At 36.8% G+C, this 18,736-nt stretch overlaps 1 protein-coding gene across 5 annotated transcripts in view; it reads left to right on the top strand.

The window, feature by feature from the left end:
* The window catches only part of cep89 (centrosomal protein 89), a 58,028-nt gene that overhangs the window by 5,483 nt on the left and 33,809 nt on the right, over positions 1-18,736 (top strand). For all 5 annotated transcript variants that reach the window (XM_031746426.2, XM_031746425.2, XM_039613265.1 and 2 more), the window contains 11 exons: positions 351-446; positions 1,216-1,464; positions 2,033-2,175; positions 3,550-3,600; positions 4,122-4,205; positions 5,048-5,151; positions 5,974-6,089; positions 7,492-7,672; positions 8,177-8,344; positions 9,791-9,932; positions 11,971-12,060. In XM_031746426.2, coding sequence (XP_031602286.2) covers positions 351-446; positions 1,216-1,464; positions 2,033-2,175; positions 3,550-3,600; positions 4,122-4,205; positions 5,048-5,151; positions 5,974-6,089; positions 7,492-7,672; positions 8,177-8,344; positions 9,791-9,932; positions 11,971-12,060 — 1,424 coding nt within the window. The remainder of the gene's footprint in view (positions 1-350; positions 447-1,215; positions 1,465-2,032; positions 2,176-3,549; positions 3,601-4,121; positions 4,206-5,047; positions 5,152-5,973; positions 6,090-7,491; positions 7,673-8,176; positions 8,345-9,790; positions 9,933-11,970; positions 12,061-18,736) is intronic.

Below are 18,736 nucleotides of genomic sequence, written 5' to 3'. Positions count from 1 at the left end.
TTATTCAACTGACATTTAGTTTCATAACAGCCATAAGGTAACCTCATATCATTAGAGCTAAATGGAAAGCCTTGTTATAATTGTTATTAGCAGTGCTACCCTCAGGCTTTTGGTGGTGGTAAATTAAAATGTTCTGTCTGTTCCTAAAATGCTCCTACCTTAATAACTAAAGTGCAGACATAATATCTGTCTGATTCGCAAGGTAACACTTTCAGGCTTTGCAGAAATTACACTTTTACCTAACCATTGGCTGATTGTGGTAAAATGGGATTTTACTATAATAAAACCCTTAGAAATCAGCACTCCTCTTGGTTTTGAATTCGTTTAATGAATTTGTTCACATCACACAGATTTCACTGAGGAGACCAGTGGCCAATCTCCAGAACCCAAAGAGAAGAAAATGTCTGTGAGGAAGACTCTTGAAAATTGGAAAGATGATGTTCCAAGTAGGTGTAAATACTAAAGTACCCTGTTGTGTGTCTGCTTGTCATTTTTACCTATAGATTTTTTAAATAAAAAATAAATAAACGTATGTATATTAAGCATTAACGGGTCACCCCACTGTTTGCCTTTCCCTTCATGTCCTGTAATCCACCCCATAAAGGGTGAAGGCATTCCAATATCTGTAAGTTAACATATTAATGTTAACTGTAAAAAAAACAAAAATATTAGAGTAAAAACAAAAAATTCAATTGGGCAGGTGAAATGAACATGTTAACAATGAGATATTTTAAGTTCCATGCATTTTATGTATATATATTTAGCATAGTATTGTAGATAATGTTCTATAATGCTATTTGTGGTCATCAGTGCACATTGTGTTCTGATAAATGGCTTCAGCAGAACTCGAGGTGAAATGCAACATGCCGAAAAGTAAAAGTCTAAAAGTACTATTTCTTTTCTGCATCATTCTCTGCATGACATTGATGTTTTGTTGTTTTTTATTCATGTAACAAGATTTCCCACCTTAAATGAGAAATGTATGTTTTTTTAAACAGTTACAACAAGCTGCCTGCTGCCTGGATACACAGACTTAAATTATAGTAACATAACTCTTGTAGTCATGTTTTAGGATTTGTCTGTTTGTGTCCATGTTTTCTATCTCTGCTGTAACAAAAAGCAACACTAAAATGGCATTTTCAATACAGTACATACTTTCTTTTCATTTATACATTTTATTCTATTTTTAAAAAGTATTTTTCTTGCCTGTTTCAGCAACACCAACCATTTTAACTGCTGATCACCCCAGGCAAGCAAGCCAAGCCAAAAGCCCCAAAGACCTCCGTGAGCTTCCTCCAGAACCCAGCAATACATACAGTGAACTGCGGAAGAAGGTAGTGAGGGACCGTCGGGAAAAGAACACAAGGATGGTAGACAAAGAAAAGCTACTAGAGGAGAGACTGCAGCGCCTGGAACGGGAGATCAGTGACAGCCAAGCCTTCTCAAACCAGAGGTCCTCTGCAGGTAGAGTAGAGGAACCGCTGGAGAGATACTGTACAGAGGAACAATGTGGAGAAAATGAATGAAGGGAAGTAGGGAAAGTATGTAGGAGTAACAGTAGAAGTAAAACAGATGTAAATGAGGCAGAAAGGAAAAGTAAGCAGAGAGTTACAGCGGATGGAGGAATTTAGAAGTATGAAAAGAGGGAGCTGGAGATAATGCTAAGGGTAGAAATAGTACTGATCATTGGACTCCACAGCATGTCCTCAGCATGAAGAGAAGAAGAGGGAGTAATGAAAAGAAACATGAAAGCACTTTGCTGATCTTTAGGCAGACCACATGTACTGTAGAGTCAAAACCCATGTTGAGGAATGACCTGAATGGGCTGTGTTGCATTGTAGTGTTGCATAGTTTTGTTAGTCACTCAAGCCATTTTCTGAAAGATGCAAATTATTGTTCTGATTTTGTAAAGCATCAAGCCCTCACATTTCACATTTTTTGCTTTAATTCAATGCTTTAGCATGTGGAAACTGGCTTAAAACTACTTATTAATCTGGAAAATGATTTGTAACCTGATATGCTTTGTTTGCAGGCAGCCAAGCAGAGCTGCAGAATTTGAGGCAACATGCTCAGGAGCTGGTTGATGAAAACGATGCCCTCAAACTGACAGTTCACCGTCTGAATGTGGAGCTGAGCCACTACCAGGCGCGGTTCAGACCACTGTCCAAAGAAGAGGTATAACAAGCTCAAGACATTAATATGACAAGAGCCCCCTTGTCCTTCACTGAAGGACAAGGGGCTAATTGAGAAGTAATGAACTATAGGTATTTCTAAAAAAAAATATATGGGTCAGTTTAAACTTTTCACGAATAAGATGCCATGCAACCTCAGGGCTTGCTTGAAAGAAATTTGAAAAATTGTATTGCGAATATTACCAATCAGCTCAGTTACGAACAGCTGTTCCTATTAGGGAGTTGTACAGAGAAAAAAAGTCAGTCTGTCTCACTCCTACCTTACCAAATTTAATTTAAATCAGGTATATGTGTTCTCCTGTATTATCTTCATCTGCTCTTAATAACTGTCTCCCCTTAGACTCATTTTCTTAGATTCTGTAGTGAATCTCATGGCAGTACATCTCTTTATTTTCAAAGCTTCATAACTGAGCTTTTAAGATACACATCCACCTTTGATCCAAAGCCCTGCTGAGTGAAGTAAGGTTTTATTTTTCTCAGTCCTTCCATCTGATTTGTTGAACCAAAAGAGTTTTTTGTTACTGTCTGTGGCAGTCTCTCCGGTACAGTCTGTCCACATTATTGTAGGTTTAACGCTGCAGGAGAAAGCCAGCCTTTGGTTTTAATCATGACTACCTCATGCTGTGTTTTCACACCAGGGGATCTCCTGCTCTCATCACTGCCTCTGTGGCTGCATGTCTCTGCAAAGGCTCATTACTAACAAGTGAAGTGTGGCTGGAAAGAAAGAGATAAAGGAAAATGCATTTTACAGTGAAGTAATACAGTTATAAGAGATTGGATGAGTCATAATCAGTTTAATTGGTTCAGTTAAAAGGATCTGCTTCCATATTAAATTATCTATTGCAAACCCTTAGTGGGTCTCCTCTTTTTTGCTGTAGGAGGCATTTTGCTGGTAAGTTTAAAGTCCATAGGATCAGTACAGATCAATACAAAGTTCCTCTGATTGATTATCTTTATCCTATAACATGTCCTTCCTGATGAATGCTCTTCCAGCAAGACATTGCCACCATTCAAAGGGCATGAGGTAACACTCAATGATTTGATGTGTATGAGCCAAATGAACACCTAAATTAAATTTTGGAGCTTCATGGAAACAGGTCCATCTTTAAAACACCACATAAAGGAATATCTTTTGAAGAATGGTGTTCCATCCCTCTAGTGGAGCAGCTTAGCTCTTAGTCAGGCTGTGAGATAAATTCTTTCAGATCTTGTGTAGTTATTGATGCTACACTAGATTCCAACACACTATTGGCCCATTTTGATATATTCAACTTATCTATGTGAAGGACTAAACTGTAGTGATGGGATAAAAGCCCAATTATTTTCTTTCTTTCTATGTCACTCCTTACTCATCTAGCACTCCAAAGTCAGTGGTTTACCAAACACGGGGTCTCCTCCTCCATGGCTGGTAAGTATGAATATATAACAGTACAGTACATTTATGGCTTGACTGTAGGCTGACCTTTTAGCAAGTTAATAATCTGATGTCACTAATCAATACATATAGTGTCGCTGGCTAATCTAATAGGCAAGTCATTTCGTAAAATAAATTGACTGGTCAATCGATTAATATGGATGATTTTTTCAGCATCCCATGAAATTGAAGAAAAATGTGAAATCGCAGATTTTCAGTCCACTGACAGTTGGTCTGGTAGCATGGTTAATCACACTCAAAGCTTACTAAAATTTGCACAGGTAAGAGACTGGGCATTTTCTCTTAAATGAGTATATCGGAATGCCACATTGTCCAGTATTTGTCCACCCTAACAAGATCATAAAGCCCATTTGCAACAGGTATTATCAATCCACTGTCACTGTTTGATTGAAAACAAACTTTTCCTGTGTGGCGTAATCTCTAGCAAGGCAAAAGATTCATGGCACTGATGTTGTGTCTAGTTTAAACTATTTCTCTTTGTCCGTTTTTTGTAGGTTGACATGAAGTATTTATCTCCTCTACTGCTGGCTTATGAAGACAGGATGAATGAGAAAGATGCCATTCTGCAAACCACTGAGGTAAAGTGTTTCATCTAAATTTGTGTGAGTTTTAATGAATCATCTTTCATATTTTCTTTTTGGAGAATTGGTGAGGTTATTTCAGAGGTGGGGGCTGTTAAGTACTATTTGATGTGCCAACTTGTATTTATGTGGTTCATGGGTTGAAAACCTGCAGTAAACTCAGTAGACAGAATACATTAGTCAAGGTGCTCCCATGATCTTATTAGATGAGGTAAACATTTAGTCATGCAAACAACAGCAGTCAAAATAAAATCATATTTTGTTCTAATGGTAATTATTGTCTTTTTAATAAATATTTGGGTCTTTTAAAGGTAGCTATATAATACATCCTTCCTTCGGGATTAATGAAGTATTTCTGATTCTGATTCACATCACAGTGTGTAGACTCTTCTGCATTTATGATACTTACAAATGTTTATACATACAGTTTTGAATAAATGAAAGCCATCATTTAAGAGAGAGTAGTGGCTGTATGTTAATACACATGTTGTAAAAATGTAAATATTGTAATAAAACCTAATTTTTACAAGTAAAAAGCATTCTGTTTAACATGCTGCATGAGGTTGCGAATGAGCAGGTTTCTGTGTCCTGAGGCGATCCAGTTCCAGCATAAAAGGACTTGGAACAGTTTCACAGGGGGAGGTGAAACCAGACTTAGTGGGTATAACACTAACAGGACAGCTGGTGTGCTCAGGCAAAGTCTCAGTGAAGGATGGTATCTCCCTAGGGGGACCTTTAAGCATTGGCTTAGAGGTGGTAATAGAGCAGAAGATGCAGTTATTTTGTGTTTTTCTTTATGCCCTTGAAATCATTGGTCTTTGTGTGTTTGTCTGGTGCAGGAAAACATGAAAAAGTTGCATGTTCAATTAGAGGAAGTCATTAAAGAAAATGAGAAACTCCATGATGAAATTACCAAGACCGGAGCGGTCAATCAGAAAGACTGGTAAGAAAAAATGCACGGGTTTTTGTATGTGGGTTGTTTCAACACTGTATGAACTTGATTTGCCGTCATCATTCATTCTTCTGATCTTGTAATGAAAATTAAATGTCTTTTTTTGGATCCATTGCTAAACATTATAGATGCAATTAAGAAAATGAAAGAAGCTAAACCTTTGTTTCCTTTGGTACGCCTCTGCTGCTGCTATTCTGTCTTTTATAATCATTCGAGCATATAATGCTGCTGACACTGACTGGAACTAACTCTGAGAAGTTAGATAATTGCACTGGCTTTATGTAAACTAGCAGGGATTTTAGAGTTGTTAACCTCTTCATGTATCTCAATCTAATATATAAGGGATTTCTTAAGTACTAGGCATACATGTCGATGTACATTTGTATACGTATAGACTTAGTCTTTATTTCAAGTGCTCTTGCGCAAAGTATAAATACTTCATGATACTAGATGTCCAATTCATTTAAAGGCCAACACTTTTAGGCAATCATATTAACTCATTTATTTGTATTCAGTAGACTCATCAGTTGCAAGAATTTAATATACAAGTTGTTAATATGTTTCTTCTTAGAAAGACTAACTTGCAGGAGTAGAAAAGTATATTTTATCTTAAAAGGATTACAGAATTTATGTAAGATTGTTTTCTTGGAATGATAGCTTAATCTCTGTAAAGGTTAATATAGCATGTAGCAAAACTATTTATAGTATTTTTGTGTCTGATAATTACTGTGTGTTAAATTAGCAGGTTTTTGTTGATGTGCTGATTTAGCATTGACATAATCTCTCACTCTCCTGCTTTCTTTCTCTCTGCAGTCATCAAATTCAACAACAGGCCGTTCTGGTTTTGCAGGAGAACCAGGTTCTCATCAATCAACTCGAGGCGCAGCATGCTGAGGCCAAGGCCACTCACAGCAGACATAACACTGAAGGTATTTTCTGAAACACCGAAAGACATAAAAAAGTAAAAAGATTAAATAAATTCTTCCAGAAGCATTTACAAGAGAAACAAGTCTCACACTAAAATCTTTAAAATGATGCATGAATTTCAGAATTACGGCTGTTTTTTTGTTTTTAAAAAAGATGTTTTTAGGCCTTTTTTGATAGGGATAAACAAGGAAATACAGAATATAACACAGAATATACAGAAAAAGTCTAAATGTCTACTTTTGTCCCTTTGAAGGTCGTAGATTAGAACGTTAACTCAGTAGACGTTGCTTTTTGGACTCAGTTATATAATGCAAACTTTCATTTTTGTTGGCTCTTTGATCTAGCCCAGCGGTCCCCAACCCCCGGGCCACGGACCGGTACCGGTCCGTGAGTCATTTGGTACCAGGCCGCGAGAGTTGAGACTTGGGTGTGAAATGTATGGTTTTCAGGGTTTTTATCGTTTTTTTAGCGTTATTTTGTTATCATTTTTTTCGTTAACTTGGTTTTCCTGGGTCTTTTCACGTGTGTTATGAATAAATCTTCTTTTTTTCGGTATTGGCACTAGTTTTATTTTGTTGTATTTATCCGCGACACCTTAAATGCCGGTCCGTAAAATTATTGTCGGGCACAAACCGGTCCGTGACGCAAAAAAGGTTGGGGACCGCTGATCTAGCCAACACAAAGATGGATTGTGAGACATAGGAAAAGCTAAAAAAAAGCAAAAGCTTGATCAAAAGAGCCGTTCACATCATTAACAATGTTACAAATCATTGCCAGGATGAGCCCCGCCCCAAGAATATACATCTCGTCATGTGTCTCAGTGTAATATGGATGTGAGTTATTGAGTAGTAATCATACGTGTTGATGCTCAACACATTTGTATAAATAAGATACCATTAAACTTCATTTTGAGTTGTTTTCACCTACTGGGTGATACCTTAGGTTTTTTCCATATTTTTTTTGGTTTCATAATACATACTTTCATTTCTGTTGGCCCCGTGATCTAGCCAACAAAGAAACACAAAGGCCCATTGTTAAACACAGGGAAAGATCATTGTTTAAAAGTCTTTCACAATGTTAACAAATCTTCATTTTCCATTTCGGGTGAGCCCCACCTCAAGAATATGCAACTTAAAAACGTACACACTCGCAATTTCATGGCTTTTTTTGTAAACATGTTAAATTCAGCACTGTGAATCTGGAAAAGATTACTCAAAAAGACTCAAGTGACATACAAGGAGAAAACATGAAAATAAATTTTTTAGCACTAAAGGCACCGTAAACATTTAGCCTAATGTACATTTACTGGGCTCGCTTCCCTATTTCGGTTTTTTATTTTCCTTTTTATTCATTTTCTTCTGTTTAATACTCTCTTTTTTTCTTGTCTCTTTCTTGTTTCTTTAGTGGCAAAAGTGTCTAAGAAACTGATGTTATTAGAAGTGGAAAACCAGCGCTTGGAAGGGGACCTGGAAGAAAGCAGGAGGGAGGTGCAGAAAAATAAGAAGGAGCTTCAAGTTCTGCAGGCCCGCCTAAAGGATGCAGTCACCTGGGACGAACACTGCAGCATTGCTGGAAAACTGAGAAGGTACCCTTCTAATCTCACGTTATTAAACAAAACTGAATACTTAAGTATTAAAGCTGCTTTGTTATTTCAAAGAGAAAACAAGAAGCTGTAGACTGAACAATTTATATTCACAAGCACTGACCATTCTTGCTCTATGTTGGGTAAGGGTGTGGAGAAAGCTTTGTTTATTATTATTTCAGTTGATTTGTAGCATAGAGAAGTAGAGCAAAACAAGAACTACAACAAGAGTAGCACCTGAAGCACTGCAGTTTTAAGTGCAATAGAAAAGTCAAATGGGATTTAATGAATAAATGTACGTGGTCAGTGTTACGTATCATCATAGCCCCTGGGACTTAAAATAAAACTCATGTTTACACAAGTGAATCAAAAATAAATTGCATAAGCATTAAATAACAGGACTATTACATTTAAAACAAATATCAGTAGGCTATATTTTGGAGCTTTAATTGCAGATTGTGACATGCGTTGTGACATAATTCTATGAACTCTTCTCTTCACTCTCAGACAACTGGAGCAGCATGAGAGCAGAAGTAAGGGTGAAACTGACAAACTGCTTCTGAGAGTGTCTAACCTCCAGGAGGAGAACAGGATTCTAGCTCTGGACAAAGCCCAGCTAACTGCAAAAACAAGAGCAATGGAGGCTGAGCTGGAGCTCTCCAGGCAAGCCAACAGGTAGTAAATATCCAGTGTTCTTTGTTTGCTGTTATCACATACATGAAACCTGGTACACAGCATTGAGACACAGTTCTTGGAAGGTTTTCAGCATTGCTTGAGCCATTAAAACAAAAGAATGTTATGATTACTATAACAGCATGTGGAACCAATTCCATTTTCAATATATTAAAATGCTTTTGTGCAAAAAATATGCAGCATCTGGATATGTTGAGAAAAAAACTGCCATGAAAACTGGTACATGGATGTGTAGCAAGAGTAAAATCAATGTAAACTATTTATTGTTTATAATTGGGACAGCTTGCTTTTGGTATCATTAAAAAAAACTCCAACTTGAAATTTAAGCAGTCTGATAATGTGCTACACTCCTGCACATCCACTGAGCTCTGTATTAAGATTTTTTTTAATAAAAAAATCTAACCTATATAAAGTAATATGGAAGAAGTCCACTTAGTAAGTGTTATGCACATGACTTTCATATGGGAAAATGTGGTTCATATCCTATGTGAGGATCAGTGCCAACAAGCTCGTCTGATGGGAGACAGGAGAACTTTCTATTTTCATATAATTACTTTATTAATTTAATTATTATCATTTCTTTTTTTCTTTTCTAGATTTCTGTCTAACATTGCAGCTGGTGATTCATTCTTTTGTCCTGTTTGTCTAATGTTTTGAGACCTAGTATAATTACAGTATTACCACAATTTTGCCCAACTTGAACCTATCCACCTAGAATAAAGTGTCATCTGTTTAGTTGCTTAAGCTTAACTAGATGTGAAATTCAATTTAGTGCTTTCTTCCCAGCTTGTAGGAAAAGCCAGCAGAGAGATAGATAAGGTCTTGCATCACTTTTTTTTAGGGTGGGGGATAATCACTTATCTCATTAAAAAAAACTCTGAAATGTACAGAAAAGAAAATTATAAAAAGCTGTAGTGCTTTTCTGTGATCTTATTTTCTTGACATAAGCTGAAGTATGTATCTAAATAAAAAAAAGAAAGCACTAGACAGTTTACTGTAGATTAGGTTATTTTCCAACTGTAGGGATTGCAAGGGATTGCAGCTGGACTTAAATATGTTCTGGTCTGGAGCCTTCGTTTCCCAGTAGATTTGTGCTGAGATTAATGTGAACTCTTTCAATATGAAGTGTGAAGTTTGTCAAAAGGTGTTTAATAACCAACATTTCCCCCCACCTTGTGCAGATGGCATGATCTCAAGTATCATCCAGCTAACCTATTGTCCTTCTTCTTATTCAACCCTTCCATCTGCTGCTTTCCTTTTTCTTAACCCCTGCTCCTTTTTCTTTACCATGTCTTCACCAAACCTCCCTTTCGCACTCCATTTTCGTGCCTCCATACTTTCTCTTTCTCTCTTTTCTGTGTTTTTGGTCCTCTTTTAATACTCTTTAATCAATTCCTTTCCTCACTCGCCTATCTTTCCATCGATTAGGAAGGCTGAAAGAAGAATGAGTATGTTGAAGCAACAAAAGGAAGAGTGTGTGTTGAAGGAGGAAAAGACACGGCACTACCTGGGAGCTGTCATTTCTGTGGCAGAACACATTTCCCAGGAGAGAGACCGACTATTACACATGGTACTACTGATGCTACTGTAAAAAGATTTTGTACCACATGTGACACTGAATAGATGCACAAACATGAGGGTCTTGAAACTTTCCTTTGATAAAAAAAAGGTCTAAATATACTGAATATTAAGTATCAATTCATTCACTTACTAATTAAGCTGTTTGTAGTAATGCCAACTTAGGTTGCTGTTTACAGACAATTGATCCAAAATGACAACAAAATTCAGTAGTTAAGATGTAAAGGCATTTCATAAGGGTTGCAACAGATCTGGAGGCAGGTAGGATTTTGGATTTTAAAAATAGTCACAGAAAAGCTAATAGGCACCCAAAAACTGCTGGCAGATGCAAATCAGACTGGCCACCCCTCAAAATTTGCTGCTCCCCCCAGTGGCCCTCCCTGGCAAGACTGTCGTATGTTGGTAATATTGTAATAAGGTTGCAGAAAACCTGGGGCCAGTCCCTGAATAGATCACTGGTACATCTCAGGGCCAACATAGACAGGCAACCATTCACACTCTGACATTATCTAATGCTTATTTGTATTTCCTGAACAAGTTTGCTCCCAGAACTCCATTGTGGGAGAAAGAATCTTAAGCTGCTTCTCCTCACCTCTGCTGAGAATCATTAAAATGATGATTAGGACTTCCAGACAATCAGTCAATCAATCAATCAATTAAAACTGAATTATTAATGAGTCCAAAACCTTATTTGGTTTTCATATGCACCTATTTTCAGAGATAGCAAATTTAATGGCAGAAAATAACTAGCCATATATTACTATTCTTTCTCTCTTTTTTGCCATATTTTTCAAGTAGCCTGTATTTGATAACAGTGTAATAAAACTGGAAATTCTGTTTTTGGAGTACCAGCCCAATATTTTTAGTGGCCCCCATATGGCCACCCCTATTAAAAAATTTTGGAGGTGCCCCTGAGGATAGGTGACAAAAGTGTGCATTCGATTCAGTGTCATGTTAAAAAAAAAACAGTTTGAGATTATTGGAACTTTGTGACATGATGCATTATTCTGCTGGAAGCAGTCATGAGAACATGGGTACAGTGTGGTCATAAAGAGATGATGAACATGGTCAGCGACAATACTCGGGCAGGGTGCGGAATTTAAATGATGCCCAGTGATGTACTGAGGAACCCAAAGTGTGTCAAGAAAATATCCCCCAGACCATTATAGCACCACCACCACTGGCACCTTGTTTTTGATACAAGACAGGATGGATCCATGTTTCCATATTTTTTGCCCAAAATTGTGACCCAACAGACAGGCAGCAGTTTTCCAGTCATCTATTGTTAAAATGATCCTCACATGTATGCATATCTCTGTGTATATCTCTGTTGTATACTTTCATTACTCAAACAAGGTATCTTCAGCACAGAGAAGATAACGTAAAGGTTTTTTCAGTCAAAGTAATTGTATAAATCAGACCAAAAAGAATGTAAGGCGTACAGGAACCGAACTGTCTGATTTTCCACCTCTGGTATTATATATATTATCTGTTTTTTTTTAAGTATTGTGATTATGTATATTATGTAAGCAGTAGAAATGTTTTTAAATGCTGAAAACATGTTTTTCTTTAAAATTTATACATAGTTGCCTATAAAGCGCTATGATTATTGCAGAGTTAAAGAAGACTCATGGACTACTTTTTGTGTTTTTGGAGTTCTAAACAGTCATGACCAAACAGTTATAATCTGAGAATGACTGGCATGGGGGAGCCTTAGCTGACTTTGACTTTTTATGAAATCTTGATTCACACGTTGGTAACGAGTGAGTATTTTCTTATCCATCCATGTCCAACCTAGTACAAGTCTGCAGATTGGTTATACTGTCCTGAAGATAGACAGCTTTTGTGCCTCACCCATTTGGCTGCACAGGATTTCTGTAAATTGGCAACAGTTTGACTTCTTTCATTCATTTCCTTTATCCAATTCTCCCATAATCCCTCACTTCCTTTATCCAATTGTGCGTTTAACCCTCCCTCTGTGTTCCTTTTTTAGCTCAGTAACCCGCCATCTTCCCTGTCTGCCTCCCTAGGCATCATCTCTTCAGCAGGAAAAGCAGAGATTCATCAGCAGGATTCTCAGTGGCACAGTTCGATTTGGAAAGCTACAAGAAGAAGTCAAAGTAAGTTTGTTTATTAAAACATCACTTTCAGAATACAGTCAGCTCCCCTGTAAACAATTTTTTTTTTTTTTTTTTTTTACACAAGAATCATACATCAGTGGTTTTAAAAAGTCAAATCTGGCTCACTGGCTTACAGTGGGTTTGGTTTGTCTTAAAAATGTCTGCACATATGATTAAGGAGCCAGAAATCTCTTAATGTATTCCCAGAAGCTGCACTGCTACGTGGCAGGCAGGTTAATTTGATCTTAACCTCTGATGCCTGGCAAGCTTTTGAACAACACATTTGGTTCATCTGGTGCCTCAACTGATCAGGCTGAAACATAACGTTCCAGTTCCAGTCCTCATGTCTGGTGTCTATTGATCAGCCCACTCTACTGGAATTGATAAACCATCTGCTTGTCAGCCTCCACTACTCACAACGCATAAATTGATGAACAGTTGTGTCTCGCAGATTGCCTTCTCTCAAGCTGACTTGAGTGGGTCTCTTAGATAATCTTCTCATTTTTAAGAGCGCATGCAATTAGGACCATACATTATAAGCATGTTTCATGTAAAGAAAGCACCAGTATAATGATAATGATCAGAGGTTATAAAGGGGTGCCGTTTGTGCTCTATGACTGTGGTCACAGAGAACATACTGCTGTTATGTGCTATTTTACATCCATTTTCTCACTTTGCCTGTCAGCACTTTTCCTTTATGTTTGTCCCTTTCTAAAAATCCTGATTCAATCCCCACCAGGCCATGGGTTCTTTAGTTCAGTTTTAGATTACTTTCATTTCATTTTGTTTTCAGTCAACTTATAATTACACATGAATTCAAATTAATTAGAGTTTAAATTAAACTATTATGCCATGAAATCTCATCTCTCGTGTACAGTACTGCACTTGCATGTAGATGTCAGTACCAGACACATGCATGAGCATAGGTAATTGTAAACTAGAACGTAGAGCCTCTTTCTTCCTTGTTCATTCTTTGGCAAAACCACAATGATCCCACCCATTCCCACAGAAATAAAATGAAGCCTATTATAGTAAATCACCATGGTAGCCTTTTCTGTAGATATGAATCTTTCCACTGTGGTTGACAGTTGTTGTGCACCATCAGCTGCTGTACAGTTGTGCATTCTTCTTTTGTAATTGTTTATTATGACGAAAAAAACATGACACTAGCTTTAGTGCCTTGCTCAGTGGCCAATGGTATGCGTGTTCTGTCAGCAGCTCTTGTCACTCAAACCAGAGCAAAAAAACATCTCAGTGGGTTTAACAATTTTATTAGTGTCTCTATAGCAACAGCTCATAGAGAGAGAGAGGGAGAGAGAGAGAGAGAGAGAGAAGTGTATGTGTGTGTACGTGTGTGAATGTGAATCTCAAAGGTGGTGATCAGACCATGAAAAAAGGAGAGCTGTAAATGTTGTGGTAAACAACATTTTCCCCTCTTTTCCTGATAGTAAAACAAAAAAAAAATATCTGACATAAAGGTGGACTTAAAGGTTTGTAGTGGTTTCACAAAAGCATTATGGCTTAGGAATTGTCTTCAACAGAATTTTAAAATGAAATAAAAACCAAGGTAAAGTCTTGATAGAGTATCAGCACTTCTTGTTTGGCCACTACCTGCTGCAAGAATAGCCCGAACACACATTGGCACTGATTCTGAAAGTCTCTGAAACTCTGCTGGATGGATGGAACATTATTCCTCCAAAATGTTTTGATAGTGGTAAAGAAAGGTTTCCAACATCAACAGAACTTCAAACCCAAACCATCCCAGCAAAATGTCCCCACCTCACTACAGACCAACATCCCTTTTAGTGTAGGGTTAAAGAGTCTTGGTTTTTACCTTGTATTTGTCACACATCACGTTGTTGTAAGCCAACCATAACGTAATATGGTCGGCATGTGCGTCATCACATAGTATTATATAAAGAGAGCATACACATAATTTAATTAAGCTGAGTTTATAGATTAATTAAACGAGTCACTGAGTGTTTACATTCTCTTATTTGCTCTGTGAGTCACAGGTATGTTGCCTTTCTGTAACCTGTCCTCTTCTCCCTTCTGTACCAAACGCCTGGATTGTACAGGAAAAAACATACAAACCCACTTCAGACTGGTGTATCCCAGTTCACATTTCTGAGGACATTCACACCAGCTAGAGCAGATAAATATCCCTGTGTTGTCTTTTTTATTTCTCACCTAATCAGTGTTTAAAGTATTTAGAGTTTACTTAAGCAAAATATGATGCAATGGTAGGTTAACATCAGTGGTTGCTGTTTTTACTCATTTCCATTCATAACAGGACTGCATACATATTGTTCTTGTTGGTACTGCATTACTTACATCATTCTTTTATTTTTCAAAAGCCTCAATTGTGGAGAAATTAAATAATGGAAATAATTAGTGTGAGCTTAGCCTGTTACAGTAAATAATGCATCATCACAAATAGCCAGTTACTCAGTTTCACAATATAAAATACCATGAAAGGAGGGAGGTAGGGAAATACATAATCTAAAAGTATATTAAGAAAAATATTATGCTTCTGTTATATTTTAACTGAAATATTTGAATAAAAACAGCAATTATGATAATTGCTGTTTGTGTACTTTACTGTTTCACAGAAAAAAAGTGCATTCATTGCTTCACTTTCAGGTGTACAGCAGTTAGTTATTAGTTAGTTAAGTTATTTAAGTTATGCCAGTAATGACTGTCAGATGTTTCCTGTTTTGCATTTTTTTGTTTGTTTGTAGCACACAGAAGTGTAGTGGCTATCCAGTCTGTTTTTCTCAGGCTTTTCTTCAGTTGAAAATGCATTCAGTGGCTCTATAGGGCTTACACATAAAGACCTGGAAAACTGACGAGGACAAAAAAAGACACCTGTTTGATAAGGAGGAATAACAGTCACTGGGAATGATAGCAGATGAAATTGATCTATTTAGCACAGCATTGTGGAAAATTTTATAGAAAAAAAACAACAGGGCAGGTCCTACAGAGAAAAACTGCAGCTGATAACAGAAAAATCCTGAGAGCTGTAAAAAAAAACCCAACCCTTAACCATCACTGATATCACCACCAGTTTGAGGGTGGATAACATCACAATCTGCAGCTCAAAGAAGACTTACTGTAGTGGAATTACAGAGATTCATACCTCTTATATACCAAGGCAAGACTGGAATTATGCATGTTTGGATCAAATGTTCAATAAACTAATGAAACCAAAATTTTTCAAAGTGAAGGTGAAAGATAGACTGAAGAATATATGTGATTCAAACCTCATTAAATATGAAGGAACTAATAAAATGTTATGGGCATGTTCTGTGTGGCAGTAAAACAGGGATGGGCAATTCATTTTTAACAAGCTGAACTCAGTTCTGCTTAGTATTAATTTGATCTCTTTATAAGCTTGTTGGTGAAGTCCTCCACGACAGTCCCAGTTTCTCCTGTGGACCCTTGGGAAAATTAATTGTCCATCCCTGCTATAATAGAATCATTTCAGAAGTATACACAAACATTTACTTTGGCTATGCATGAAGCAATTCCCCTGTCTCATTTAACAGGCCTTTCAAAAAATACAGTGACCCTAAGCACATTGCCTGTGCAGCCAAAGCTTTATCAGTGACAGCCAAGCCAGTCACCAGATTTAAAGCCTGTTGAGTCTTTTTTTTTTCCTCGCTGAAAAGAAGATTGAAGGAAGAAATCCCCAGTAACAAAGATCAGCTGAAACCTGCTAATTTGAAGCCCCAAGATGATAATAAAGCTTTTGTCATGTCAGTGGTCTGCAGACTTCGTATTCTTCAAAGAGCTATGAAGATTTATGACTGTTATTTCTGAAATGAGATAAAATTAGAAAAAAGCATCTGCATATGAAAAGCATGAAAAAAGACTTAAATGCTAGTTTATACCCCACTCATATTTTGGCTTCAAATTCAATTTAAATAGCAAAAAGTTTTTATTTTTGTTAATTAAAAAACAAAAATGAGTAAATGGAATAGTAAATGATAGTCTGATAAATTCCTGATCGTTAGATAGATAGAAATTTCAAAGCCATCAAAGGGGTAAAAACCCACTAATGTTAAAATGACCTGATAAATCAAACCTTTGAAGTTGTCTAGGCCACATGATAACAGGATTTGGTGCACATAAACAAGTCAGAAGTTTTTGGAATTGGAAAACATTGAGGGCAAATCTAGGCAAACATTTGTAACAGCAGAAAAGTATACAAAAACAGCAATAGGGAAGTAAGCTTTTTCACTCTTTGTGAGAATGAATGAATGAATGAATGAAGTTTATCCTAAGGAAAGATTAGATCTGAGTGTTGAATTACCAGGCAGTATCGAACCTTTAGTACCTGACCTCAACCCAGGCAACTCTGCATTATGTTGTCACATAAAACCTAAACATGACTTAATGTAATTCACTCTTCAGAAGGTATGAAGAGTCCACAAAAGGCTTTTTTAAATGAAAGGCATCAAAAAGGAATTGTGAAGGTTATTCTTGTCCCCTTATCTTTACACCTGCTAAAATCCTTTTTGTTCTTTCTCTCATTGCAGCTTATATGGACTTGCTCTAAAAGCTCAGTTACTTAAATAGATGATAACTGATTGAGATCAGAGGTTTTCTATCACAGGTTCAGTTTTAATACAAACGTGAAATACTAGCAGATACTAACAGTTGCTTTCTTTGTAATGCCCAGCTCTTGCTCTTGGTGATTACTGTCAGCCTGCGGTGATTGTAATATGTGTTGCCACCTAATGAGTTGAAAAAATCGGGATTGTGCATTAAGTGTGTGCTATAAAGAGAAACAGATTGTGACTACATTATTCATATGTAATTAAAATTCATGCTCCTCCATCTCCTGGATACACCTGAAAATGTTAAATATTTTAGTGAGTGCATGTATAAATATAGCCAGGTCACAGGTTTGACCCATTCTGCTGCTTGACGTCAGTGTGGGATGACTTTTTTCCGCTTTAATATTCTCCTCCACTGTTTAATATTCTCCTCCACTTTTTCCCCCATCATCGCATTTATGTGAACATTTACAGAAGTGATTGCTCTAAATAATAGGATCACATAGGATATTTATTTGTTCTACCCTCCTGGTGTGTTGACCTTTGACCCTTCTCCTTCTTTGTGCTTACTGTTCAAGAATGGCCTGAGTGAATCAATTTGGCTAATTGTGTTTGACAGCTGAAAACCAGAAACCACCGACTATGCTAATTAGTACCATTTTCAAAGCAAGAGAAACGGTTGCTAAGGAAAATAATGACAGTGAGCTCATTGAATTACCCACACAGAGTTTTGTCATACTCAAGGCTGTCCTATATTTGGACCAATTTCATATTTGTCTTTTCAGATGTAAGGAAGGAGACTGGGTTTTTTTTTTTTAATGGAAGCTGTCACTCAACTCAGGAAGATGAAAGGCAGGGTCCTTTAGATGTTGTATTGTACAACAAGCAGGACAAACACTTGACTGACACGAGGTCTTTGTAACAGATCTTACTAAATAGAGCAAAAATAATAACTCTGTTCCTCGTTTCTGACCTGCTGCTGATATCTGTCATAACTAATATCTCTTCTAAGAATCGTTTCTTCTTCTTATGTCTGTTCAGATCATTTTTCCTCATCAAGTCTAAGCTCATTGTGGCGTATTTACTGTGTATCTTTGGTGAAAATAATATTGCACAATAGTATGCCACTAAAAAATGAAAGATCTTTGTCAAAGTAGAAATCTATAATTCTCAGTTGCCATTATTCAAAAAAGAATGAAATTGTTATCCTTTTTTCTTATCCTCACACTTGGCAGTAATGTTGAGTCTCATCAAGCTTTGGAAGGTTTGGAGATAATCATGTCAAAAATTGAGTTTAGAGTCTGTAGAAATCATCTAAAGATTAAAAATCCCACTTCTACGAACACAGCTGTGTTTTGTGAAATCACGTATAAGCTCTTGCCTTTATGATTTTATTGGTTTGACGGCATCTTGTATCTCTAAGCTTAAAAAGACTGACTATGCAAAAATCTCACAAAAATCAGACAGGAGGTAGCAGGAGGGAAAGTATGCACACGAGAAACCTGTAGAAGAAAATAGTTCCATTTATTTCATTGCCTAGTAGCGTCTGTACTCGGTAGCATAGAGCTAAGCTGCTGTCACTGTATCATAAGCAGAAATACAGGAAATCATAAAAGATAAAATGTACAGCAACAGATAGAGCAGCTGACAAAGGAAATCCAAGAAATAAAAATATAGAGTCCAAATGACAGAAAATCATCAGGACATACAGAATAGAGAAAAAGTTTATCACTCAAATGAATTGTAAATGCTACATCTGCGTTTTGATGAAATGTACCATTACCCGACTTCAGTCATTGGATATATGAAAAATAATAGTTCTAGGCCCCTCAGTTATCAACATTTTAACAGAAAAAACTCTAAATGTTCTCCGAAGAGTAAAATAAAGCCTACTTTTGAATTCAACAAAGGTCGTACTATACTCTCCTGCTCATGAACTTTGTTTGATTTTGTTTGATTTACAGAATGAAATGCCCCTATAAAGCAATTAAATGGTAAAACTATTTTAACTGGTTCTGGAAATGTCAGGCACTGCTGGATAAAATTAAGAGAAATTTCTGCTACAACAAAACAAAGCTTTAAGGGAAATTTCTTTCTGCAACACAAAGGAAAAG

Source organism: Oreochromis aureus, linkage group 1 (genome assembly GCF_013358895.1).
Source record: "Oreochromis aureus strain Israel breed Guangdong linkage group 1, ZZ_aureus, whole genome shotgun sequence".
Taxonomy (NCBI): domain Eukaryota; kingdom Metazoa; phylum Chordata; class Actinopteri; order Cichliformes; family Cichlidae; genus Oreochromis; species Oreochromis aureus.
The sequence above is the reverse complement of the archived record's forward strand: the minus strand, read 5'-3'. Positions and strand labels throughout refer to the sequence as shown.